Here is a 27,932-nt window from a genome sequence, read left to right on the forward strand (position 1 = left end):
TAAATTATTCACGACACGAAACCGCTAAGATGGCGTTCGAACCGGAAGTCCAATCCCACTGTTTCCTTATTTTTGACTCTAAACTTTAGTGACAGAACTAAATAGCCAACTGGGTAATAAATCTGCTAACCGTATTGATGAGTGCATGGAGTCGAATACATATCTGCCGCATTCAATCCGGCTAATCATTGAACCGCCGTATTTTAAAACGGCCCTGTTTTTGATATGGTAATACCTACCGCAGTATATACTAAGCGACTGCGACGTCGATATCAAAATTATAATATACTAATATATCTAAATACTCTCTACCTCTACTATTTACACTATAAAAAGAGAAATAATTTTTTTATATTAAGTTCCTAGTGCGTCCTATCTTTTATTATTCAATTTTAATATGATATCGTCGCCATTCTTAATACTTAGAAATTAATTTGATAAACTTAGATTCCGTTTTATGACGTTCCAGTCTAACTTTGTTGCAAGTAGTTCAACATTAAAACACATCTTTGTGTTTCATACTCTAACATTGTACCTAGAATGTACTTTACTATTCCTTCTGCTAAGCTAAGAGAAGACATAAAAACACTCGACTTCGTGAGAAACGAGTGAAAATGCAATCTCTCGGTAACTAAAAAGTTTTCAAGAAAACGATCGTGACGCGCTACCGACTGATACTCAGGCCCCGTAGGCGAATGGCACTTCTGCGACGCCAGTGGCCAAACGCCGCAGAAATATAGTCTGGCTCTGTCGCGCCAGTACGCAAGAGCGATAGAGTTAGATAGCTACGAAAGAGATATTATCGTGAGCGTTTCCTGAGCGTTTGTGCATTCGGCTACGCACACAGGTCGGGACATACAGTTTAAGCGGGATGCGAATTATAAAGATTAAAAATGACCTAAGTTCATACTGACACACTTCGGCGTTATTTTATCTAGTTAGGATGAATAACTAATGACTTTGATGACACCTATATTGCTTGAAATGTTTATGTCGGTCATCATAAGCGTATGTTATGGGAAATAATTGAAATTGTGACTAAGTAACTTAAGTGTGTTTAAAATCTAGGTAGACATAGAAATACTTGATAAACTGTGTCATTCCTTTTAGTATATAGATTCTAGTTCTACCTCGAAAACCTGTGAGGTCACTCATTATTAAATACCTTAAAATCGATTAAACTTGAGAACATTTTTAGTTTTGTTAAATTTTACCGCCAAGAACTTTTTAATGACAAAAGTTTTGAACACATTTTAGGTAGACAAAAGGACTCCGGGCTTAAAGTGTGAAAAATGTGGTTATAGTTAAAAGTCCTAGGTTTCAGTTAAATTTTTAATTATTTATTTTTCTTATACTGTAAGTGACATTGTATTTGAATGCTCGATCTCGCCTGCGAAACTGTACCTATGATATTAATATCGCATGTTACAAGAGAGCATGAGTAAATAAGTAAATACAAAATATTTGAAACAAAACAATGTAAAAGATACCCCCTAAAAAGAGTTTGCTAGCCAATTCAGAGGTGTGTGTGGAATCTAGTGGGCTCGCCAATGTTTACTGACGGCTTTGAAGGGGGAAGGCTTTCACATTTCTTCCCAATCTTTTTGTTCCCGCATCGTATTCCCCATTTAAAACAAATGGTGCATTTTGGTTAGGTACATAGGGCGTTTGTTTAGTCAGTAAACTTAAATCATAACATAAATGCAATATGTAGTGTCTGGCCGGCATCCTATAGTAAAAGTTCCTATTGGTTTAAATACTTACCTGCGTTTATTTGACTACATAAAAGAGATCATTCATAATGTAACAACACAAGCCTCCTTGAGCTTACTGTAGGACTCAGTCAATCTGTGTAAGAAATATTTATTAATTACATACATACATACATACAATCACGCCTGTATCCCATGAAGGGGTAGGCAGAGCACATAAAACTACTTAAGTTTCAGTGCCACTCTTGGCAAATAAGGGGTTGACAGAAAACGAAACTGTGACATTGCAGTGACAGGTTGCCAGCCTCTCGCCTACGCCACAATTTAACCCATATCCCACAGTCGCCTTCTACGACACCCACGGGAAGAAAGGGGGTGGTAAAATTCTTAACCCGTCACCACACGGGCAATTAATTAATTATTTATTTATTGTTAATTTAAAAGTATTAATATTCTTGTTGGCTGAGTTCGTCAACAAGTAGTTTTAATTTTATTGATAGTTTGAACGTTGTTGTACCGCATTGTAATATGCCTTGCCTTATATATATAACTTTATACTTATCAATAATATTAAATACATTAAATGTATTGAATATTTTTAACCCATATTTTTGTATTAGTGCTTTACCATTAAACTCCGGTGGTGGTAAAGTAACTAACTGTTGGTGTAATACCAAATGATGCATATTTGTTATAGTTTTACTTTTTCTATCAAATTAAACCTTTTATTAACCCATTCATTGCTGAAGACGCGAATTCGCGTCACGATACATGTTAATTATAATGCGGTTGCGGACGTCATATGCTGTCGTGTCGTTGATGTGGCCGACTCTCCCCCAACCACGTACGGTATATAAATAAGACCGTAAAAGGGGAAAGGCGGCCACTAATATATTAATGTGGGGGTGTAGGGGTAACAGAATGCTTAGCATACATACCTTCATCTCCTATGAAGGATTCTTTGTCCTCGCTCTCTCTGATCCACTTCTCCTGGGCCAGGGGAGCTTCAATCTGCTTCGCTTTACTTATGGCGGCTAGTTGTATACCACCGAGATCTGTGGGTTTAATTGCTCATGAATATGGTATTCTCATACAACCATCACCTACTATACATATACGATTATCTCTACAGCAAAAGAGAACCATCTTACCCGGCCAGACGAAGGTTCAAAGGACCCCCCCGCGGGGAGTCCGCCGACACATCAAAGGTCGGATAACTCGGACGCCTAACATCCGAGCCGAGGTATACTGCCGCACATCGACACACCTCTAGCCGGGCTGCCGAAGCCGCCACGGCTCTCGCACGCTGGGGCACGTCAAGTCTACCCAGGTGGAGTTGAAAGCTGGGGCACGTCAAGTCTTACCCAGACAGAGTTGAGAGCTGGGGCACGTCAAGTCTTACCCAGACAGAGTTGAGAGCTGGGGCACGTCAAGTCTTACCCAGACAGAGTTGAGAGCTGGGGCTCGTCAAGTCTTACCCAGACAGAGAAACCTAGTCTGCCTTACCTAAGATGGTCTCAGGAATAGCTTCCACGGCAGGTTCGTGGCAAGCTAAACTCATACGAACTTACTGTTCTTCTATTAAGGAGATCATTGCATAGAGAAACCATACCACCACTGCGAGCACCAAGTAACATAAAATACTTAGCTTTAGACGACTCAGGACAGCTGTGGGCTTCCTCACTGTATCTTACACTTTCATGCACTCGCACGCTTCGCGCCATACCGGGTTTAACCTTACTACTTGCCACGTTGGAATAACTTACCACAGTTCCACCCACGAGGGCGCTGTTCAGTGTTGCCGCTAGGAAATTCGTATTGTGGCATTAGATATTCGCGCCTGTCGCGACACACCCCGCCTCAGGCAGCAGCACGGCGACTAAATTGCTGGTCCATTCCTTGATCTTCTCAAGGGCTCGGAGAGCTGCCGCTCTCTTAGGTCTTGATTCTTCGTGTTGTCCTTCTGGCGTAACTTCCTCTAGGTGGTGTGACTCGGGATCATTCTGGTCGTAAAACTCGAGGTCGACGACCGCGAGTGGCTCTGGTTCGGACATAGACTTAGGCTTAGGCTCGTTTAACTCACTAGACATAAACTCAACCGCTTGTTTAGAGGAACACTTTCCCTCTACTGGCGAGGCATGAGGCTGTACTTCTTCTTGCTGATCTCTAACTTCATGAGTGAATCTCTGCTCAGATGAAGGCTCAGCAACGTCGTTGAGGGATTCCACTGTCTGGTCATCCTTGCCTGATGGACGTGGAAGATCAGGAAGCTGCACCGGTTCTTCAACACTTTCGTCATAAGATGATGTTTGTTTGCACTGCTCTTCTCCATCTTCGATCTCTAGCGGGTAGAGATGCGCGATAGATCTTGTATACTCTGTATCTCCTACTCGTACCTTGGCGACCCTACATAAACCGTCGGCGCCTTCCTTTAAAGATACTATTTTCCCAACTTTCCAATTTATCCTGTTCTTCGTGTCACCTTTAATCTGCACGATTTGACCTATCTTAGGTGCTAACTTTGATGTTACTCTAGGTTCTTTAGGATGGTGGGAATATCTTTCTCTCAAATTTAGGAGATACCGGTTCTCAAACATCTCTTTAAATTCTCGTAGAATTATCCGTGCTTTCTTCCAACCTTTAATTAAGTGGTCCTTAGTCACCGTCCCTTGCGACGTTGTAGGATCCTTATCTGAAGTTTCCATAATGATACACTTTCCCATGGTAAGAAAGTCTGAAGGTTTTAGTACATGATCCGGCTCTGAATCTACGTAAGTTAAGGGTCTTGTGTTAAGAACTGCTTCTATTTCTTTCACCGCTGTTACTAGCTGGGTGTCATTCAACAAATGTTTCTGTAATGTTTTCTTCATACAGTTTTTAACTAAACCAACTAATCTCTCATAGAATCCTCCATGCCATGGTGCTAATTGTGGTATAAATTTCCATTTTATCTCTTTCTCTACGCAGTATGGGTTCTGAAGAATCTCTGAGAGTAACTTGTAGTGAGCCGCATTATCAGACGTTATTAAGGTAGGTACACCTCTTGCTGAAATCATTCTACGTAAGGCCATTAAACCTTCTTCCGCAGTTAAGTCCTTTACAACTTCTAAGTGAATGGCTCTTACGGCTAAGCATGTGTAGAGGCTAATCCACCTTTTACAATTGCCATTCCCATTGTTAACTAGAAGTGGTCCCAGATAGTCGGTACCAACGTATGTGAATGGAGAGCTATAATTGACCCTCTCTTTTGGTAACGCAGGAGTTTCCGGTAGTTTATATGGCCCTCCGTCATGCTTCATACATTCGGAGCACTTCCTCAAAATCTTCTGAACTTGGCTTCTTCCTTGTGGTATCCAGTAAGTTTCCCTTATCTTGTCTAGCGTGTGACTTACTCCAACATGCTTATTTTCTTGATGAGTCTTCATTATAATTTCGTTGGTGAAATCTGAACCTTTCGGTATAAGTATAGGGTAGCGTTTATCAAATGACCAGTCTGCGTGTTTCATACGACCTTTACACCTCAGTAACTCATCTATGTCTTTAAATACGCCTAAATTCAAACTTAGACTAGTTACCTTTCCTTCTACCTCTAGAGGAAAGTGTTCAGCTTGAATTTCTTTCAAATTTAGTAACTGATCCGGCATCTGATCATTGTCTTGACTCGCTACTTCCTTTGTAGTTGTACTCTCCTCCGTTTCCATCGGACTAACATTGTGTATGTCTGGATCAACTATTTCCATCAGTTCTTCGTCTTCTTGGATCCCAAGACCCTCCCCAATCAAGAGAGAACTGGTTGGTCCACCGCCAGAAGTTATTGGCCACGTCTTCGGATCTTGAACTATAAATTGTGGACCACTCAGCCATTTCTCCCTGTCCTCTCTTGAACAGGTGGGTCTGGTGCCGACGTCAGCTGGATTTAGGTCTGATGGAAGGTATCTGATCTCCAGATCTTTATTTGTTTTGATCTCTTCTATCCGCCTGGCAACGAAGGGTGGCAATAGCTTGTCAGATTTGCACCATTCTATGACGATCTGGCTGTCGGTCCATAAGACTTGCCTTACTATCTTCTGCTGGAGAAACTTAAGAACAAACTTTATCAGTCTACTGCCAATCAGTACTCCTAAAAGTTCAAGACGGGGTATCTTGAGACTCTCCTGATCCTTTATTGGTATCAGACGGGATTTACCAATAATGAAGCTTTTCTCCGAGCCGCAAACTAAAAAGACTGATGCTGCATAAGCCTGTAGAGAGGCATCGGTGAAACAGTGTAGTTGGTAGCCTTTTCCCACTGGTGTCTTCATGTAGCATCTGTCCACCGACACCTTCCTAATGGCTTCTAAGTTCTGTCGGATCTTGTTCCATTCTTCCGTTAGTTCGCTTGATAATGGTGAGTCCCATGACACTCCAGCTTTCCAAAGCTCTTGTAAAAAGAGTTTACATGATAGGGTATAAGGTACTGCATAACCACATGGATCGTAGATTGATGCAATAGTTTTCAGTATTCCTCTTTTCGTGACAGCTTCTTCTTGTAAGTTAGGTTTCAACTGGAGAGTATCCTTTTTGATGTCCCATTCCAAACCAAGTACCTTTACTTTATCTTCTTTACATGTATCAGAGACTTTCTTCATAAATTCCCTAGAATTCGAACTCCAATCCCTGAGTGACATTGAAATGTCTTGAAAAGATCCTTTTAGATTTTTGTAGAGTTTCATCGCCTCATCCGTAGTGTCGGTACCCGAAACAAAGTTATCCACATATATGTCATTTGCTTTCTGTCTGACTTGCTGATCTTCTGCGTTGGACAGGTGGTGCTTAATAGTCGCATTAAGCAAAAACGGTGATGAAATGACGCCAAATGGAACTCTACAAAACCTAAGGTATAGTAGGTTGTCTTGAGATACCGGTTTAGAGGTATCTTTGAGCCACAAGAATCTGGTTACATCACGATCCTTCTCGTATAACGCCATCTGTAAACACGCCTTTTCAATATCTGAGGTTAAACCTATCCGATGAGTTCTAAATTTTATAAGTAAGCCAGTGAGGTCTTCTAACATGAGTGGTCCTCTGTACAAACATTCGTTCAGACTCTTGGTGTCTTTGCTACTCTTAGAGCTAGCATCATAAACTATTCTCATAGGTTTTCCTCGGTGACGTACTCCATGGAAAGGTAAGTAGTGAACGACGTTACCCGTTGACGTTCTTGAAGTAGGTACAACTTCTATTATACCTTTATCTAATTGTTCTTTAAACGTATCGCTGTATGCTAATAACGTATCTTGATCCATACGCTTCAATAAGCTTGATAAACGACCAAAAGCCATTCCAAAATTATTAGGTAAATCCGGTGGATAAGTTATCCAAGGCCAGCTTACCGTGTAACGATTATTTAATTTTAAAGTTGTATCATTAAAATATTTGATGGCTTCTTCTTCTCTAGTTGCTCTTGGGGAATCACTAATACCTATACATTCTAGTTCCCAAAGGCTCTTTATGTCTCCATTACAAAGAGGTGGATCTGGCTGATGAAGCTTCGTTTCAATGCAAGTCTGAGTGTAAGTCACTACGTACGACTCGTCTCTAAGCTGTGGTTCTGCTCTACCACTAATTATCCAACCAAGTGCAGAGTCGATTAGAAACAAATTGCTATCCAGTTGTACCTTTTTCTCGTAAGTTATGTTGTTCGTTTCCAACCAAGATCTGTACAGGTCCGCTTAGCGACCCGTCGTCCGCTAGTGTATATGACTCCGGTAAGTTCTTCATCTTGACATTAGGTATATAACCTCTGGAGATATGCTCTACGCAGTTAGCCTGTATTACTATGTTCTTGTTTGTTCTAGATAGTAGATGAAGGGTGACTATTGGGCTATGTATCTCTCTGGGAGGATCGTCGCCGAAGGTGAATACTACTAGATGACTCTCTTCTTCGACGGGAAGTTTTAATTCCTTTGCAGTCCGGAATGTTACATAAGAGCGTTGGGAACCTGGATCTAAAAGAAGCCTATATTTAAATTGTTTATTCTTATCATCTATGGGGCTTGCATAAACTGTTGCCGTTTGGAGTGCTGTGATTCCCTCTTCTAGAACCGTCAGGACTGACTCTTCTCCGTTGTATCCTTCTGAAAATTTAAAGGACATAATGCTCTATTATGCGGTACTTCTCCTTTACAACGGGCACACCTTCTCTTTCTCCAGCAAGCATTTGCTACGTGATTCTTACTGAAGCAGATGTAGCATCGTCCTGCAAGTCGTTTCTTCCTTTCTGCTAAAGTAGATGCTTCAGGGCAACTATCATTATAATGGCTCCCTTCGCAAAATATACACACCAATCCCTTCTTAGCCCCTGGAGTACTTCGCTGAGTTTCTGCCTGATCTTTGTTTGAAGTTGAAGTTTGGTTTGGTCTGTTTCCTTTATTGTCATATTTCTTGAAACCCTTAAACTTCTTTAGTACCGGTCTCTTATCAAAGCGTCCCTGATGGTTTTGTTTACTCTGGTTACTGTGTTGTAGTTGGGACTGGTTTGCGTATCTCGCACGTTTTGCATTCACATGAAGAGTCCCGACCGTACTAGCTTCTGTCTCTTGAGGGCGTTTCCTACCCGATATCCTTTCCGCGTCCTCTTTGGCAGTGATGATTTTATCCAGGTGGCTTCTCAGTTCTTGAATGGAATCATCCTTAACTTTAAGTTTTATTTCGTATACTAGATCAGAAGGAAACTTCTCTAGTAGCATGAAGCGCAGATGGTTGTGGTTAATGTTCTCACCTAGTGATTCTAAAATCTTAAGATTCCTTTCGATTTCGTTGAAAGTCCTTCTATAGTCATCCGCACTGCCTTTGGCCATCTTAATTTTATATAATGTTGCATAGTGCGCGTCTATAAGATGTGAAGTTTTCCCGAACCTTTCCTTCAGTATCGTAACGGCAATAGCATAGTTGGTGCTTGTAGTCGCTAGACCGTCAATGACTTTTTTGGCATCTCCCGTGACTGAAGTCTTAAGATAAGAAAGCTTGTCAACATCCGGCAGGTTCCTTGCATCGATGTTGCTTCTGAAGGCATCCCAAAATTCATACCACGCCAGTACATCCCCATTATACACCGGCAGCTGGAGCTTAGGAAGTCTGCACGAGGAGTTCGCTTCAGTCAGCTTCTCTGATGGTTTGCTTGATGTAGATATCTGGTCAATCTTCACCTTAAGTTCAGCTAAAGTCTCCTCTGCTTGAAGTTGAAGTCCACTTATCAAGCAGATTTCATCAGATGCGGGTGTCGAAGCCAGCCTAAAGTACTCCGTCAGGTCTCTGCTAAGTCTTTTCAGTGTTGCTTCTAATTTACTGTAGGTGATCTGAGCCTGCACTAAATTTTCTAAATTAACAGTACCCGGAATTACTTCTAAGTCCGTTGTGAGTTTGTCGTTAATGAGCCTAAGCCTTGCTAAAAGAATGTCGTCCATTCTGTTGTTTGTCTAGACCGTAGTCTTGTCTAGCCTGTAACGCACAGAAACAAACCCGTTTAACCTTAATTCCCTAATAATATGAACGGTCACACCAATAAAGTAATTTAATATTTTAGGTTAATTAACTTTTAATAACTCCACATATTATTTATTTTAATAATCTCAAAGTATTGAAATTTAAATCCAACTAAAAATCTCTAAAATCCATTCAAGTTTGAAACTAAAGAAAGAAAGTCGAAGTCATTTAAATTTAATTAATTAAAACAATTGACTTAATTATGAACAGATGTTTCTTTTATTTGAAATTATTATGAAAGGAAGTAAAATAATAAATTTATGATAGGCAACATAACATACACACTGACATACGAATGTGTAATCTTTGTTTATCATTTATAGATTACAGCAGCCTAAGTCATGTCAAAATCAGTAAGTGACGTTGACGTTTATACACTGGTACCACAATACAAAATCTTCTGTCACTAACTTAAGCTCGCTTGCAAAATGATGAAAGTTAACGTTTTTATTTTGTTTATTTGTTTGGTTTATTTATTTATTAACTTTTTATTTTTACTTCACTTGTTTGATAGTTAATTATTTAAAAATTATTTAGTTTTATTTCACTCATTTGTTTGTTTAATTATTGGAACACTTCACGAAACACTTATTTAATAAATCTAAAAACACTTAAATGTCACCACAATATCCTGTAAAGAAGATGTTAGCTTATATATACACACAGCACAATTGTTATTTTTATAAACTGCAAACCCAATCAGAAAGGAAGTAAGTTGTATTTCTAAACTTCCAATAAGATGCATGATGAAATAAAAATATACCTAACTATATATCTTAAGGACCCTAGAAAATGTTCAAAAAGGTCCTTTATAGACTGTGAAAATATTAAAATCCGCCATGTACATCCGATGTTCTAAACCGCGCTAATAAGAACCGTATTACCATGATGATAGGGTCCATTTTCATCTACTAAATATCACTTCGTTAATTTCTAGAAAGTTAAAATATTTTAATAAAAGAACGTAATAGACCCGTATTTCCATGGTGATCCTCATAAATATCGAAAGAAACTTCACTAAAATTAGATAATTTTCCTTGGTTGGTTGGACGTCCAAAGTTAGCCCAAACTTTGGACAACAATCATGGCCGCCGTCGCTCACTTCGAAGTAAATGACGATCGCATTCTCTTGTTTTAAAGAATTAAGTTGTATTGCTGCAATGTAGATGTTTAAAACTTACCGAGAAGTAGTCTTGTCCGGGTATTAAGTAGTCTTATCCGGGGTTTTGGCCAATTCCGATGTAAAAGTTGTTTGTCTTGTCCGGTGTGGTTGGCGGTGGCGAATTCACTGTAGGGTAAGGTGGGCAACAGAGAACCAGTGGTACACAAGGAACCAACGGTTTTATTTGAAAATGCGACGTTGCCAAACTGCACTGCGAACATAGGCACGCGCCGCTAAGGTTCCCCCGCTCGCTCCCCAGTCGGCGGCCGGTCTGCGTTGAAATTGCACGTGTAGTGAAGTATTTTGTGATTTTGGACAAGAAAACAGAAAAAAATTAAGTATTTAGTTTTTTTATTTTCTCAGAATGTAGTTATGTTTGATTTATCTAATTAATCAGTTGTGCGGAGTGACTATTTCTCTATCTTTTTGACATTCACTGATGCGGCTTTCTTGTGCCGTTTATTTTTTACCGAATTTAAAAAGTGAAAATGTATATCTAGCACACATTGAACCACAAGGCTAGAGTACTCAATGAACCAGGAGGTTCTCTAGGTAATTCTCTAGTTAGCCTTTGGAAGGTCTATTTCGTACAACTTTTGCCATGTTTAAGAGTTAATATAAATATATCTAATATAACGTTACTATATAGTACAAAAATATATGATAATACATATATTATTTAAGTTTTTTGAAGTGCAAGACTTTATTTTTCATATAACGAAGAATATTGTGACGATTACATTAGTAAACTACTCTTAGTTTAAATAAATAAGCATTTTTGACATTGTAAATGTTGTATTTATTAAATTGCCCCATATTTACCTAAATCAGTTTGTATATTTTGCAATTATTTATCAAAACCTATGCAATTATATAATGGTAGGTTCATTGTGTACTAGGCCGGTTCATTGAATACATAGTACCGGTTCAGTCTGTACCAGAGATTGTACACAATGAGCCATTGTTCATCTTTTAAAAAAACTAAAATATCTCGACTTCTATTCAGTTTTATTAAAAAATAATGATGAAAATTTAGAGCTAGATAAATAACAAATGCACTGAATAAAAAAAATTGAATTTGGACCTATTATGACTGACTTATTAAGATTTTAATTTTTGGTGGCTCATTGTTGGCAACCTCACCCTACCTATGAACGTAAATGAACAAATTTTTGATGATCCAACTTATTTACACGCTCATCACTTCGTCGGTGCACTTTTTATTACAATATTTACAATGATTACCTGTATAATTTAAGGAACCTTCCTGTGGAACTCGCGACTGTTCAACGACCTTCCGCCAACGATTCAAAATGGACGGACGAGTACTGTACAACCTTCAATGTTGCCAAAGTCAACTTGATTCCCCCCCAAAATTTCGATAAAATATGAAACGAATTTCGGACTCTTATCGGTAATTCTCATAATAATTATATTGATTCCTTATAAATAGCCATACACCCGAATTCTTAAAACTAAATTTATAATTCTAAAGTAAAAAGAAAACATACGAAGTAAAATATAGAGTGCAAACCCGTCTTTACTACGCGCATATTTCCTATAAGATACTTATTAGTTATTACGACTATTATTTGTCTTCTTATTATACTCCTATAAATCAGCCAATTTTTCAATATATTAAACAATTAATATGTCATAAAATTGAATAGGTTACCTACTTATATCTAGGCACAGCTTGTTATAACTTAATTATCTAACCGTCTAATTGGAAAATTAGTTCTTGCATAAATTTTCCAAGTCGAATCCGTTTAGTAACCGATTTCTTCATCTTCTTTAGTTATCTTGATAATCCCGACAATCCGTACATTTCCGTCGATTTTGTGGGTAATCTTCTTAGTGTAGCAACACCTGCCCTCATCTGGCACCATTACTAGACGCCTTGCGTAGCCTATTCTTGCGGTTATGTTGGTAACACGAAGGCACTATTACACAATGGTATTTCTCTTAAAATTAAATTAATGAATATCATACTTGATAAATACAGACAAATGCTCCAATATTTTTTATTTATTTTTATCTCTGAATATTCTTCCTGATAATTTACAACTACATTCTAATTGTAAAATAAATCATAAATACATCCATAACGGAAACGTAATCGTTCTGTTTCCGGCCACCATGATGCAATTTCTTCAAGTTGGTACTCCGTACATTCCGTACAATCGATATTCCGCTTGTTACGCAAAATATAAAATATGACTTATTTACTCAAATTATCTTCAATTAATAAATACAAATGCCAGCCTCTTTATTTAAACGAGCCTAAATTAATGCCGAACCAGACTTCGTAAGAAAACACTTCAAACATATTCTCATAAAATAATATCTCGCAGCTTCTGTTACCAGTAGCGCCATCTATGATTTCTGTTAGTAAAGATGTCTGATTATATTGAAAATGTATGCCTTGCATTCTTTATTTATATTATAAGCCTTGATTCTTTATCTGCTGGATCCCAGCATTAACCACCATTGTGGCCGACTCTCCCCCAACCACGTACGGTATATAAATAAGACCGTAAAAGGGGAAAGGCGGCCACTAATATATTAATGTGGGGGTGTAGGGGTAACAGAATGCTTAGCATACATACCTTCATCTCCTATGAAGGATTCTTTGTCCTCGCTCTCTCTGATCCACTTCTCCTGGGCCAGGGGAGCTTCAATCTGCTTCGCTTTACTTATGGCGGCTAGTTGTATACCACCGAGATCTGTGGGTTTAATTGCTCATGAATATGGTATTCTCATACAACCATCACCTACTATACATATACGATTATCTCTACAGCAAAAGAGAACCATCTTACCCGGCCAGACGAAGGTTCAAAGGACCCCCCCGCGGGGAGTCCGCCGACACATCAAAGGTCGGATAACTCGGACGCCTAACATCCGAGCCGAGGTATACTGCCGCACATCGACACACCTCTAGCCGGGCTGCCGAAGCCGCCACGGCTCTCGCACGCTGGGGCACGTCAAGTCTACCCAGGTGGAGTTGAAAGCTGGGGCACGTCAAGTCTTACCCAGACAGAGTTGAGAGCTGGGGCACGTCAAGTCTTACCCAGACAGAGTTGAGAGCTGGGGCACGTCAAGTCTTACCCAGACAGAGTTGAGAGCTGGGGCTCGTCAAGTCTTACCCAGACAGAGAAACCTAGTCTGCCTTACCTAAGATGGTCTCAGGAATAGCTTCCACGGCAGGTTCGTGGCAAGCTAAACTCATACGAACTTACTGTTCTTCTATTAAGGAGATCATTGCATAGAGAAACCATACCACCACTGCGAGCACCAAGTAACATAAAATACTTAGCTTTAGACGACTCAGGACAGCTGTGGGCTTCCTCACTGTATCTTACACTTTCATGCACTCGCACGCTTCGCGCCATACCGGGTTTAACCTTACTACTTGCCACGTTGGAATAACTTACCACAGTTCCACCCACGAGGGCGCTGTTCAGTGTTGCCGCTAGGAAATTCGTATTGTGGCATTAGATATTCGCGCCTGTCGCGACAGTTGATTTTATGAGCCGGACTTAGGTGTAGCGTAGATGTCTTGAGATCCCCATTTAAAAATCTTACCTGAAACTGAATGGTGCTATGAGTTATTCGCGGATGGTCTAACTAGAACGCAAAATGACTAGTGTCATACTTCACCTATGCCTACGTACAACATATTTCGGTTTTATCTTCATTTAAAAGCGATATTATCGACGGAACCCCGCCTCCACGGGGCTCCTATTCTGTGCAGATTGGCTTTCAGCCATTTGAAGATACCTAACGAACCTAACCTACCTATATGTATAAAATATGTGGTAGTATAAAAAGTGGTCATTTTGCCTTTTAGACCGTTTGCGATGTAGACTAAAAGCGATATAGACTTTATATTACACTAACCATTTTGCGTTCTAGACCGTTTGAGATCGACCAGATACTATGACATGGTAACTAACTTAGCCATAGACACGTGCCTGGCATACATGCAGTTTTATTTGCCAGGTATTTTATTGGCTCGGCAGAGTAACATCGAGTTTACGATGCGACTGTGACAAAGTAGCTCTAAAGCACCTATTTGTTTGGTTTAGTACCCATAATTTACTCATGCCGACGTGCATGTATTTGGGTCATGCTTTACCTACGAGTAAAGTAAAGGTATTAAAATGCCTTGTAATAATAGTATATATTACGGTACACGTGCGGAAAAAAGGTTAGTTTTATTTATTGTGAAATGTGCGGTCAGATATTTGACACTAAGTTTAATATTCTGAAGGGTCTCTCACGCTTATTAATGGATTTATTATGTATTGGAGACGAGGTGGTTCCTGATAATGAACCTAACGACGTGTCATATAAAAAAAAATGAACCTTTTGATGATTGATCGTATTGTAAAGAAACATTGTTGTACTATTTGTTTTCGTGTAATTTCCATCATAAATGGGGTTCAGACACGTGAGACTCACCTCTACTACGACCTTCAACAAGTGGCGTGACACTGAGCGGGCCAGTCTGTGCTAATTCAGTACGAGCCCTTTATTTGCCACTTAGCCATACTCCAACTAACCGCCTACAATCAGTATGTACACATTGCAAAGTGCGAAACCATCAAGTAAAATTTGAATATGTGATTTTTTAATAAATGAACCAAATATTCTATTATGGATTGTAAGTTATTCAAGGTGGCTTCAAATAATTCGAGTATAACGATATTTGCGTAGCTAGTTCTCTGTTTTTGAGTTAAGTCTAGAATAGAATGTGCCTAGGCACATGATTAGTAATATACACTGAACGTTAACGACTAAAAGTTATTTTGCTGTCCGTTTCCATCTGAATATGCAGAAAGCCTACCGCGCGGACGCAAAATCTCAGTGTGTTTGACATACGAGACCCAAGGGAAATTTATAACCAAAACTCGAAAATTGAATTTAAAAGTAGCGCTGTAATTTCTCAGTTTATTTATGACGTCTTTAATTTTATTCTTGGAATATTACACTTGAGTTGCTTGAGTTATGATTATTAAATTTCAGTAGAAGAAAGAAGCAACTTGCATGGTCACTGCGCGCCAACTGCAACGTGGTCGGTGAGCAGTTTCCATATTAAGTTGCAGTCCTTCTATATAGGCGTTATAGGGAAATTTTTAATTTCTATTGTGTTTAGATAGAGTACCGGTCAATTAAACACATAAATGCTTTGAAAGTTCGGACGACGGGTCGCTAGGAGGCGCTGCGTCATTTGCATACCCCGGCCGGCGAGAGCAAAAATGCGTCTGCTCCTAGTGCTTAATTAAATATCGACTATTCTATCGACATATGGATGTCGATAGAATAGTCGACTTTTAATTAAGCACAATTATTATTATTATGAAATGAATTTTATCGGCAAGGCGAAAGAGTTTAAAATCAGAAAATTTAGAAAAAATGCTAATTGTATATAACGAAAATTACATAAAATACTGAATAAATACAAACACTTGGTTTTAATTTTGTTTACAACAATAATCAATACTTCTGCATATCATAACGGTGGTCCAGTACATCGTGTTGTTTTTATCGACATCGACCAAAGTGTGTGTCCTCGCACTATTAAGCTGTCAACGCATTTTTGCTCTCGCCGGCCGGGGTATGTTTGTCATTTGTTATTTTTGAGACATTTTGGAAAATGGACGCTAGAAAATAGGGCAAGAATTCTCAAAGAACCGGTCGTACTTTTCATCGAACTTGTCAAATGCAACTCCACAATAGATCTCTAACTTTAAAAAACGAGCAATTCTTGTATATTTATTTATTTACTAGTGTTTGCCCGCGGCTTCGCTTGCGTTAAATTGCGGAATGGTCCATACAAACTTCCACCGTTAGAAATAGACAAAAAGTAGCCTATGTCACTCTCCATACCTTCAACTATCTCCACTTAAAAAATTACGTCAACTCGTCGCTCCGTTTTACCGTGAAAGACGGACAAACAAACAGACACACACACACACACTTTCCCAATTATAAAACTAGTAAGTAAGTAACTATATTTAGTATAGATATATCTCGGAAACTGCTCTAACAATGTCGCTGAATTTTTTTATGGGTTAATTAATTAATTATTTTTTAACATAGTAAATGTAAAATTTTTTGAACGTTATATAACTAGCTTCATTAACAGTATGTGAACCAGCCTTAAAACTCTATAATTTACGTGTATGGTTAATTAATATTTCTTGTATGTGGGTAGTTTTTGCATATTGTAATTTTTCCTCAGTCACCCGTTGACTACGAACGCTGTAAAGTGTTCGAAACGTCGGGATGAATTGTAAATTCATTCTATGCGATATAATTCGTTTCTATAGTTTTATTTCATGAACTCGCGGTAACCGAAGACAATATCATGAACCTACAGTGCTTTGGTTACTCGATCTATATAAAGTGATATATTGTATTGCCAGCACTGTAATTTTTTACTAAACATGAGTATACCTAAGGTAAGTATCTAAAATAGCATGTGGGTGATACTGAAAGTTTTCCCTATTCGAACGCAATTTCCACACATGGCCAGAGGGCGTGAGTGGTGTTCGCTCAAGCGAGTTTTATTTTGTTACAGTTTAATTTCGAGGAAATTTCTCATCTCGGGAAAATTTACGCTCCTCTTTGCAGTAATAGGCGAAATCCAAATAATATCGCTTGGGACGGTACTTGGTGAAGTTTTTAATGGTTGTTTGCAACTGTAATTTTTTGAAGTAATGTCGTTTTTTGTCCTATTTTAAGGCTGTTATCCATCTCATCTCGAGTTACAGTTTAACAATGTAAGCATGGATAAAACTCCAATGTTACACTGGTTTTTTTTTGTCTGATCTCATTTGAGTTGTGTGACTAGGGCATACAAAACCCTGGCAGGTTTGAAATCCAACCACATTTAGGAACACCCATATTTATGAACTTATAAAATAAATTAAAAAAAATATATATTAATTATGGATTCTCTGGGTGATTCTCTGTAAGGATGTTCAACAAACAGTCCCCTGGCAATGATTTTTTGAAATATTTATTAATGAAATCCTAAATAGTTAGTATAATTTAATAAAACCCATTTGCCTTAATTAAATTATACAAACTATTTCTGATTTTATAAATAAATATTTTAAAAAATCATTGCCAGGGGACTGTTTGTTGAACATCCTTACAGAGAATCACCCATTATTAGAACTCTTATTCATACTATACTGAACTGTCAACCCATACATCAGAATAACAGCGCCCTCCTGACAATAGTCATATATTTCTGGTGAGGCTAATTGTTTCTAATTTAACTTACAATATCTAAATAGTGCAGTTGCAGCAAAGGTCCAGCTGGGCCGCCATGGTCCCTCTTGCGCAAAAATAACATATAACGCAATGGCACCAACAACAATCTGGTTTGTCCCGCGTTTGCCATCGTATGTGTGCCTTCAATTTTAGAAACAGTGAAAGCGTCCCGACGGATCCACATTAGTGTCGTGGAAGTTAGGGAGAGGTGGTGTGGAACGCGACATGCAGCGTGGACAACCCGTATGCAGGCCGATTGCGCGGCTCGACTCGTCCTTACATAAGGACTACCAGTTTGCAGCGCTCGCAGTGGAGACGCTTAACCTTTGTTCATCCGACATACGACTTTGTAAGGACTCTGTCGATAAGGTTGGCGCGTACTTCTTATTGCCCTACAGCGAGGAAATGCTGCAAACGTAATTGCCTAATTGGCACCATGCCGCAGGCGGAACATCTGGATAGGATGTTTTTGTATTGGGTTGTCGTACTTAGTTAAGTTTATTTGTAGTGATGTGGTTTTAGAACATTTATTATACCTTAACCCTTTCGCTGACAGTGTACTGAACTGAACTGTACTGAAAATACTGATACGGGTACCTATGCACTTTCTGCGGTAGTAGTTCGGCTGTCAACGTATTGTCAGTGATTAGGTTAAGTTAGTTTTAGTTATCAAATGTACGTTTTTCTAAATGTAGAATGCAGATTGGTAGAATTATTTAAACTTACAATACTCAATGTACAGGACCGAGCGCGTGAGGCTTTTGGCGGTCGGAGCCTGGGAAGCCGTTTACTGGCTACATGCCCAACCATCCTAATGACATAATGGCTGCTCTTCTTGAGCGGACTGGCATTATCAGAAGTGATGACAAGAGTCATTTAGACAAATACAACGACAGAGAAGTTATAACTAATACTTTGGGCATTTCTCAGGAGGCGCGTTTTTACGTGTCCGAGGCAAAAAACGTCAGAACGGACTGGTCTAAAAATCTGAATTAATTCAGGCACAATCATAGGCTCTGTACTACTTGGTACAATATAACATTATTTATTTATTATCTGTATAATATAAGTAATAAAATATTAAACGCGAAAAATGACCTTCGGTGGGCGTGTCCCGCACCCAGAATTTGCAAAACAAAAAATCATAACTCAAGATGGAGTTGTTGATCGCAGTTGATATAGATATTCACGTATAAGGTGTTAGTTAACCTATCATATTTTCTATATAAAAATAATATGTTAGCTAAACTCATCGAGTAAAGACAAATTTACGATGTGTCCCGGGCTAGTGACTGATTTCGGTGTAATTTGTTAAACATGACAGTACTCTTACAAATTAATAGATCAGGGACGTAGTAGCACAAATATAGTTAGTTTTAGCTATGTTTTATCCATTCAGTGTAGAGGAGATGAAGTACCGTTTTATAAAGGGGACTTTTTGAAAGTTTCTCAGTCGTTCGCTGGGTTTGGTCCAATGTTTTTTAAGATTCGGTGGATCAATTTACTCCCACAGTTTAGGTCAATTTGTCGTTATGTAAGGTACTAATAAATCCTTGAAAGTATGTTATTACGTCATTATGACATCTCCTCTGTATCATGCATGCTATTGACGTTATCGCGAAAAAAGCTATAAAATTTGATATCAGTGGAGTTGATTTCCGTGGTTTCGGTGGATTTTTTGACCACCGATATCAAAAAAAGTGACCACCGACTTCGATTGCCACGTTGTAAACTGATTAAATGTCCATTATTTTCTAATATTTCATACTTAAATAGTAGGATATACCTTGTAAAAACATAGAACTATGTTTCTAAGCAAATTAAGCCGCTCTATGGGTACAAAATTCTCTACTGGATAATGACTAGCATAATTACCATGTTAAATTTAGTAAAATTGCGCGATTATGAGCCTTTTTACATGACCTGTCATCAAATTAAAATGAAAAATATCAATAAATTGAATAATAAGTTACATATTAAGTTGAAATGTGGAATAATATTTAAAAAATTGAATTCGGTGGCGCAAATTGATTACAGTGCCCATACATAATTTCGGTGATTTTAAAATGTCAGATTTCTTACAAACTATAAGGTTCTAATGGAGGCCTTCACCACCAATATTTTTTATATTTAGGCTAGATTTTAGTAAATTGACTGACATATCAATAAAGTAGTAAATAAAAATCAGCACCGAAATCAGGCACCGAACGTCATCCCTGAGAACTGCCAAGTAGATAGTTTATTGAAAGCATGACTAGACGTGCCTTTTCCGTATTGGTACCCTTCCATTATTTAACGGAGAAAAAAACATTTATTTTATCAAACCAGCATGAAACTCTCTTGAATCTCAAGTTCAAAATCGTAGGTTATGAGAAAGTTGCATTTTAATGTGAGACGGGCAAAGTAATCAGTTGATGCAAATTGTGAGTTGTTTCCTCATTTCGGCTGGCGTGAATGGCGTTTATTGAGTTTTTAATTGTAATTTCGAATGATTAATAGGTTTTTAAAACAGTCCATTTTGGTTTGATTTAGTTTGATGTTTTACAATTAGTATTTATAATGTATTTCACTCGCTGTTTCACGTACCCCCGCTATCCCTCCTTGAAAAACTAATAAACTGATGGCAATGCGAATATTGTAATTTTCGAATATTTATTAAGTTATTAAACCTTTTGTTTGCTCACAACTTGTTAGAAAAAAAAAACTATTTTTGTTGGTTATTGGTACAGTAAACACAACTTTTACCTAATGAAACAAGGTGGCTTTTATGTAACTTGACGATTTCTAACAAAAACATTAATTTTACGTATTTCTCGTTATTCAGTGTTACGGGCGCTGCAACTTGAAAGGCGGTTTCAAGTCATTGTGCTTGGAATGAGCGCATGAAAATTAAATGTCTGCCGCGGGTCGAGCGCTTGCGAGCTCTCGGCGTAGAGATACGTTCAACTCTGGAAAAAAACGGAAGCATTTAATGTCGTGTAACTGTTACTAAATTATATTTAACATTTTACATATATTACAATTAGAAATAAAAAAAAAATACATTATTTTCACTTTTTTCTTCAAAGCACCCTTAATTTATTCATCTGTCTTGCGTTATCCCGGCATTTGCCACGACTCATAGGAGCGTGGGGTCCGCTTTAACATCTAATCTAACTCTTTATTTATCTAATCTACCTGAAAGCACCCTGAATGAAATTCGTGTATGTATTATTTATATATGTAGCCGGATCAATATAATGGCGTATTCGCTTGATTATAAATTGTGCACCCCTGCACTTCTGCCTTGTGTGCCGAAATTGAAATATATTAAACTCAATTTATACTTTTACCACCCTTATAAGACGAATAAACACAGTAAGCGTTCAAAGTTCACTATGCATGAAATTACGCAACGAACCCAGCTCTGCATAAAAATCTGTTTTGATAGTATGCAAATTGGGTAGAGATATTACTTCATCTGAATCCTTTGAATAGTCCCAGAACTCCCAGATGAACATGGAAAGGACTCTAAATAAAGCTATTATTGTTAAAATCACTTTTAGAGGAGAGTAGATATACAGACACAGTAGATTAGTGAAGCTGATGGATTAGGAATTAGGAAATAAGTTACAATCCCATCAAAAACAAGTTTGTAAACAACCAAGTCTCGCAACCCAGTTCTTCTCGCGTTGTGAGATGAGAGAAAACTTGTGACATCCATGTGATACCAAGTCGGTTCATTTATTATTCAGTCCCTACTTAAAAGACCTGTAAATTACAATGTGTCTCACAAGTTATATTCATATAACTTATACCTAAAAGTTATATTAATATAAGATTGTTTCATGAGATTGCCAAGTAAATCCATTTTCTTTAAAACAAAATATTTTTAATTACAATTGATATGGTGGATATAAGATGTTAGGTTAGCTTTAAAAGAAAAACTACGTAATAACTAATGACAGAAGGTCCTTTTAGTAGGGGTTGAATTAATTAACCAATTAAATAACAATTAAGCTAACACTAAAAAAATAATAAAACAACCTAAAATGAAATTAAAAACTAATCTAAACTAAAATTTATCTAAATATGGCCCCCGCGGCATTGTGCCAAAGATGCTGGCAGCATTCCCTCGCTGAATAGCAATGCTTATGCGTTGCGAGAGAAAGCTGCCAGCTCTCTGGTCACCGGTACTTTCTATGAGCTTTGCGCTCTGCTCTTTCAAAAGTACTTGGGTGCTTGGACCCCATGGGGCCATGGCCCTAGGGTCTCGACACCAACTGCCATAAAGTGGTATTGGTGTCCGAGACCCCGATATTTTGCACCCTTTTTGCTTTCAGCCGCCTCCGCAGCTTTCCCAGCCCTGTTTGAGGTTCTTGGAAGATGGGAAGGTGCCAGTGTATCGACGCATGTGGCGTCCCAGACTAGCACCCGTCCCATCTTCCAAGGAACTAGGGTCATACCGTCTGGTCTTTTGCCATCGTCCCTCGAAATGCCGTTTGGTTCAAGGATGGCCGGCGCGTTGACGGTAGCAAGAGACCGGCGTATAATATCAAAATAATATCAACGGTTGTCTTGGTATTACATGGATCTCACAACTTCGTTGTTTTTTTTACAAGTTTTCTCATCTCTCTTCTTTCTTTTTCACTGCAAATATAACTTTGTAATCCTATACATTATAGTTGGTATATCTGAAAATCTAGACCAAAGAGTTGGTATATCTGAAAATCTAGACCGAAATTGCAACATTGTTAGTTTGGATAATTTATGCAATATGCCTTAGATTTCAAATGATCGTATGTCAATCAGTCAAATTAAGAAACGTTGGCTAGTCATTATTTCTAAACTACTGGTTCAAATACATACATAACTTTAAATGTGTGTCCCTCTACATTCCTAAGAACGTTTGTTCTATTATCACTTGGCCTAACCGTTTTGGCCTAATAGGCATGTAACCTAGTAATCAATTAGCTTAACATCATATTGGCATAGTGTATTGGATGGCCTAATCTTTATTAGTCCTATTTATTATTACTATATTACCTAAAACGTGTATAATATTACGTGTGGTGACGGGTTAAGAATTTCACCACTCCCTTTCTTCCCGTGGGTGTCGTAGAAGGCGACTGTGGGATATGGGTTAAATTGTGGCGTAGGCGAGAGGCTGGCAACCTGTCACTGCAATGTCACAGTTTCGTTTTCTTCCAACCCCTTATTTGCCAAGAGTGGCACTGAAACTTGAGTAGTTTCATGTGCTCTGCCTACCCCTTCATGGGATACAGGCGTGATTGTATGTATGTATGTATGTATGTGTATATTACCTAAAAGGCCATTTGCAATAAAATGTATGATCATAAAAACGTTTGATCTATACTAATATATGTATTAGCCCAATATATAATGCGCATAATAATGATTGGCCACATATTAATTGTTCTAAAACATGTCAGTTTTTATAATATGTGCCATAACTAAGTAATCTAAATTTGTGAGCTAAATTGTCGCCTGCCCGAATATAACCAGTATATTATACTACTTATTTGTTGTTGTTGTGTGTTTATTGCCACAAAAGTGGGTTAGGTTAGGTTAGAACTGCGACAACTACAAAATCGTCTTGTTAGAAAAGTGGGTTAGGTTAGGTTAGAACTGTGACCATTAAAGAAACGACTTGTCAGAAAAGTGGGTTAGATAAGGTTAGAACTGTGACCTTTAAAGCAACAACTTGTTGCAAAAAAAGTGGGTTAGGTTAGGTTAGAACTGCGACAACCATGAAATCGATTCGTTGGCACAAAATTGGGTTAGGTTAGAACTGTGACCATTAAATAAACGACTTGTTGCAACAAAAGTGGGTTAGGTTAGAACTGTGACCATTAAAGAAACGACTTGTCAGAAAAGTGGTCAGGTTAGAACTGCGACAACCACAAAATCGACTTGTTGCCACAAACGTGGCTTAAGTTACATAGGAAATCTTAAACCAAATTAATTAACCATTAGGCCAAATCACGCTATAGTACTAGTAGCACTAACAAGTAGGACATCTAATACCTACTTCTACAAAATTATAGTAGGAGCATAAGTATTATAGGACACATAATATTAATTGAAATCGCTATAGGAGTAATAGTTATTAGACCATACAATGCATTAGGTAGAAAAATAATTATGACAATGAATTTTTATGAAAAACTGTATTAGTATAATTAATGAGTATGCAAATTAACACTAGAACACAAAATTGTAAAACATAAAAATTTCATCCAAAACTGAATAGAGCAACCACAATTAGGGCATATCATCGTTCGGCCAACTGATCATTATATCAAAGAGTTTTAGGCAAAACAAAAATAGAAGAAAAAACTTTAGGAATCTAGATATACATCCTGTGTATACATCCCTTTAAATATAGCATGTTTATTGGATGCCTGCTTAGTTGCTGAAAATTCAGGCTTCTAGTCCTGTACACAACGAAAGCTACTTAAGGGGGTTAAGCGGGTTGAAAATGGCCTAAATTGCTTCTAGAAGAGGATGGTACGGCCGTGCCGTTTTTTTATGGACTTGGCGAGGTCACTGCCGTGTCCAGATTCACTTTTCAAGTGGATATTTTATTTAGCCGTTATAAAAATGAGACACTGAGCTAGTAAATTATTTCGAAAGGAGTTTTGAATACCGCATACATATACTTATACAGTGTCAAGGAATAAAGAATAGCTGCTGTTGATTTTGCGATTATTTTACAAAACCCAAGATTTTGTTGAATAAGCAAAATCATAAGTATCTTAGTTCGTTTTCAGACTGTGACAAATCGTTTTGTTAGATATTAAATCTTTCCGAGTTTTTTGTTAGAAGTACTACCTATATTATGACGGATGTTAAACTACGAAACATGACGAAACCTGACATTGCTCCAGCAACTCTCTTTTTATAATATAAGCAACTAATTCACCATACGGAAAGCGCGCGCTTGAATTGAATTAATGGGAGAGATTTGTCCAACTACCTAAAAGCTTTTTTTAACTGATAAGGGAATAGGTATACGGCGGGGATATATCTAAGAAAGTTTCAACATTTTTTAAGTTGACGTTTTAGGATGTTCACCTTAAAGCTAGGAATAGCATTAGGATATAGCTATTATAAAAGAAAGTTGTTGACCATTTAAAAGTGCTTATTATTTTATTTAAAACATATTTGAATAAATAATATTTTAATTGATTGATTGAAACTTGAAAGTGTACAATACGACATGTGTGCCAATAAATATACAAAATGGGTCCCGTTACGATCGTAGCAGTTACATTATGTGGTAACACTGGTAACCCTCAATAGAGGGTTACCAGTGTTACCACATACACAGGGAATACCCTGTCTATAAAGAACGTTTCCATTATTTCCAAAGTATGTGCTTTAGAAGATATAAAGGCAGGCTAGATTATTCGCCCTAAAGCCTCCTAAGATTCTAAAGTAGTTGCTTTTAACCGACGCTCAAACCTCAAGGAAGGTGGTTCTCGATTCGCCTGTATTTTTTTAAATGTTTGTTCCTCGATATCTCCGGCGTTACTTTACCGATTTTAGGTTTTTTTTTTTAATTTAATATATGTACATACAGATTAGTCCCATTTTTTCAGAACTCAGTTCTGATGATGGGATCCTAGAGAAATCGAGGGAACTCCTCAAATCTTAAGGGCATACATATAGTGATTTTTGTGATTCATAAGGAATTGAGGAAACTCCTCAAACCTTAACGGTATACTTTATATGCATTAGTGTGTCCATCAAATAATCAAAGATGTACATTAAAAGTAGTTTTCAAAATACCTACAGTGCCTACACTTTTCTATATAATCCAACATTCGCAAGTACCTTTCACCAGAACCCCAAAAGCGACGGATTTTTCTTAAAAATTATAAGTAAGTAATTGTTTTGTTCATACCTAATATGCAATTGCTTATTATTGTGGATTGTGTTGTTACGGAATAAAAAATTGTGGGTGTGATCTACAGGAATTTTCGTTTATTAGTACAATTAATGTTTGAACAATGTCTTTTGGGCAATTTCGCAACACAACGGGGGCTGTTTCGAAAATCTTTCAAAGAAGGATAATATCACCACCCTGTGTTATTTATTCTATTTCAAACGGTGGACAGCCTTTTCTGTTAAAACTCGTAGCCAGTGTGATTTCTGACTTGCTTAACAAATATCGTCATAATTCAATTAACACTTCGGTGGATCCTAGTCTAACACGACAGCAATCAAAGCTGTTTTTAGACTCAATAAAGTTTGGTCAGGTGGTGAAGTTCAGTAACGTGTGGGGACACCTTACCCTATCATATCATACCCTTAGCTACATAAATATTTAATTATAATAAATTAATTCATGACAGTGTCTTGAAGATCAAGAAGCTTCGTAAAAGAGAATGGTCACTTTTGTATGGGAGGTGTCCCATGGCTATATAAAGATTAGAGATATTATCTTGTTTGAAAGCTCTTAACTGTAATATTAATTCGTTGTATGGGATCAACCTCAGATAACTTGCATTAACCGAGATATAAAAAAAAATAAAGTAGATCATAAGTAGTTAATTTTCCTAATACATGCCATATGACGAAGAGCACTATATTTTGTTTAAAACATTAAGTATAATGCTCTTTGTTTTTGCTATTAACGCTATCGATAAATTATTTTAAAGAGTATAATTTAAAGTTCAAAGAAATCGCCATACTCTAAATTATCTGCTGTTCAACGGAATGAGAGTGTATACTCATGCCATATGTTTCACAAGAAAGGTATTTTAATAAGCTATTTTTTGTATAATATAGCTGAGGTCAAACGTTTGCAGGAATCGTAATAAAACCATTAAATGAGTTAATCAACGGTAACTAATTACATCTTGATTCCCCTACTTGTCGCTAGATGTCACTGGAAACTAGTTTTTAGATCCAGGTGATTTTAATAAGTACAATTTTTGTACTAAATACCGTTGACCGACTCTCCAAGGGTTTTATTTTTACGCTTATATCACAGGCGGCTTTAATTACGACGGTAGGACTTCGAATAGCATTATCTTATGCACAAATATCGAGTAGCATAAGTTTGTACTTTTATTCAGAAAATATCTATATTTTATGATCGTGATGCAGATAAGAGTACATATTAGTAGCTGCCGTCTACGACTAAAGTAACTAAGCGGCCAACTGTAATATGTAACTTCATTTTTAACATCGCATCCTTAACTTTGCATTTTTGCAGGCTATACTTTTTTGTCAAACACTGGTAACATTCCTTAGTAGTAAATAATCTGCTCAGTTACTAAAACGGATATAGTTACGATATTTTTTAACCACTCTAGACAATAAGTTGACCAAAAACTAGCCTAGTTAATAGTGCGTAGCCAAAAGCTACTAAATTAATTAAATTATGTAACCATTACACAAAATCTATATCAGAGGTTTATTTATCTATTTATTTTGATAAAATCAGATACTTTTCTAGTTACATAAACATAAAATGAAGTCGGTTAATGAACTTTTCTTGTTTAAGGTTATGCTGTGTTTTGGGTACTCGTAGCTCCATCTATTGTTAAGTAGAACAATGAAAGCATCGTTAGACACAGTTAGTTAACGAAAATACAATTTATTTGGGCCCCTGCAAGCATATACAGAGTGGAGCCTGTAACAAAGGCGAAGAATTGAACTCTAGGTTATTCTCCTTATACTGATCAACATTTGTTCGGCGACTTTTAAAAACAACTTGTATTTTGATTTTTATCACCCTTGAAAGTTTTTTCTAAGAGGTAATGTATTGCGAATTCTGTTAAGTCTAAAGTGTGACAGACAACAATAATGGCGTACATTGAAGCTAATATTTATTTTGTATGAAAAATTTAAAATTTAAAGACTTCATCATTTTTAAAAGTCACTGAACAAATGTTGATCAGTATAAGGAGAATAGCCTACAGTTCAATTCTTCGCCTTTGTTACAGGCCCCACTCTGTATTTAAAAAATACCTTATAAAAATGTCTGTTAAAAATGATATATATGGCGTGTGTTTACAACTAACTTTTAGTGTCGAGTAGCAGGATTCTTAATTAATGCATATATTTTATTACTTAATTCTAGCCCTGTGTGTACTTAAACGTAAGTAGTGGTATACAGAAGTGTAACATTTCTCGTATTATTCCATATAAATAATATCAGAACCAGCTACATACGAGTAACACGTATTTTGTAAAACAACAGATTTTATGCGCCATACTTTTTTTAAAAT

The 27,932-nt window shown here is 37.4% G+C and overlaps 2 protein-coding genes across 2 annotated transcripts; both read right to left on the reverse strand.

Annotated features, from left to right (window-relative positions):
• Window positions 1-2,642: 2,642 nt before the first annotated feature.
• LOC125241863 lies at window positions 2,643-5,174 on the reverse strand. The gene is made up of 2 exons (XM_048150545.1): window positions 3,479-5,174; window positions 2,643-2,767 (listed from the first exon to the last, which is right to left on the reverse strand). Exon 1 carries the CDS (start codon window positions 5,135-5,137, stop codon window positions 3,539-3,541), a length of 1,599 nt encoding a protein of 532 aa, XP_048006502.1. The 5' UTR covers window positions 5,138-5,174; the 3' UTR covers window positions 2,643-2,767; window positions 3,479-3,538.
• A 2,228-nt stretch (window positions 5,175-7,402) lies between these two features.
• On the reverse strand, window positions 7,403-10,525 carry LOC125241168. Its single transcript, XM_048149514.1, has 2 exons — window positions 10,418-10,525; window positions 7,403-9,191 (listed from the first exon to the last, which is right to left on the reverse strand). The coding sequence occupies exon 2, from the start codon at window positions 9,155-9,157 to the stop codon at window positions 7,799-7,801; it is 1,359 nt and encodes a 452-aa protein (XP_048005471.1). The 5' UTR covers window positions 9,158-9,191; window positions 10,418-10,525; the 3' UTR covers window positions 7,403-7,798.
• Window positions 10,526-27,932: the final 17,407 nt, after the last annotated feature.

Source organism: Leguminivora glycinivorella, chromosome Z (assembly GCF_023078275.1).
Source record: "Leguminivora glycinivorella isolate SPB_JAAS2020 chromosome Z, LegGlyc_1.1, whole genome shotgun sequence".
Taxonomy (NCBI): domain Eukaryota; kingdom Metazoa; phylum Arthropoda; class Insecta; order Lepidoptera; family Tortricidae; genus Leguminivora; species Leguminivora glycinivorella.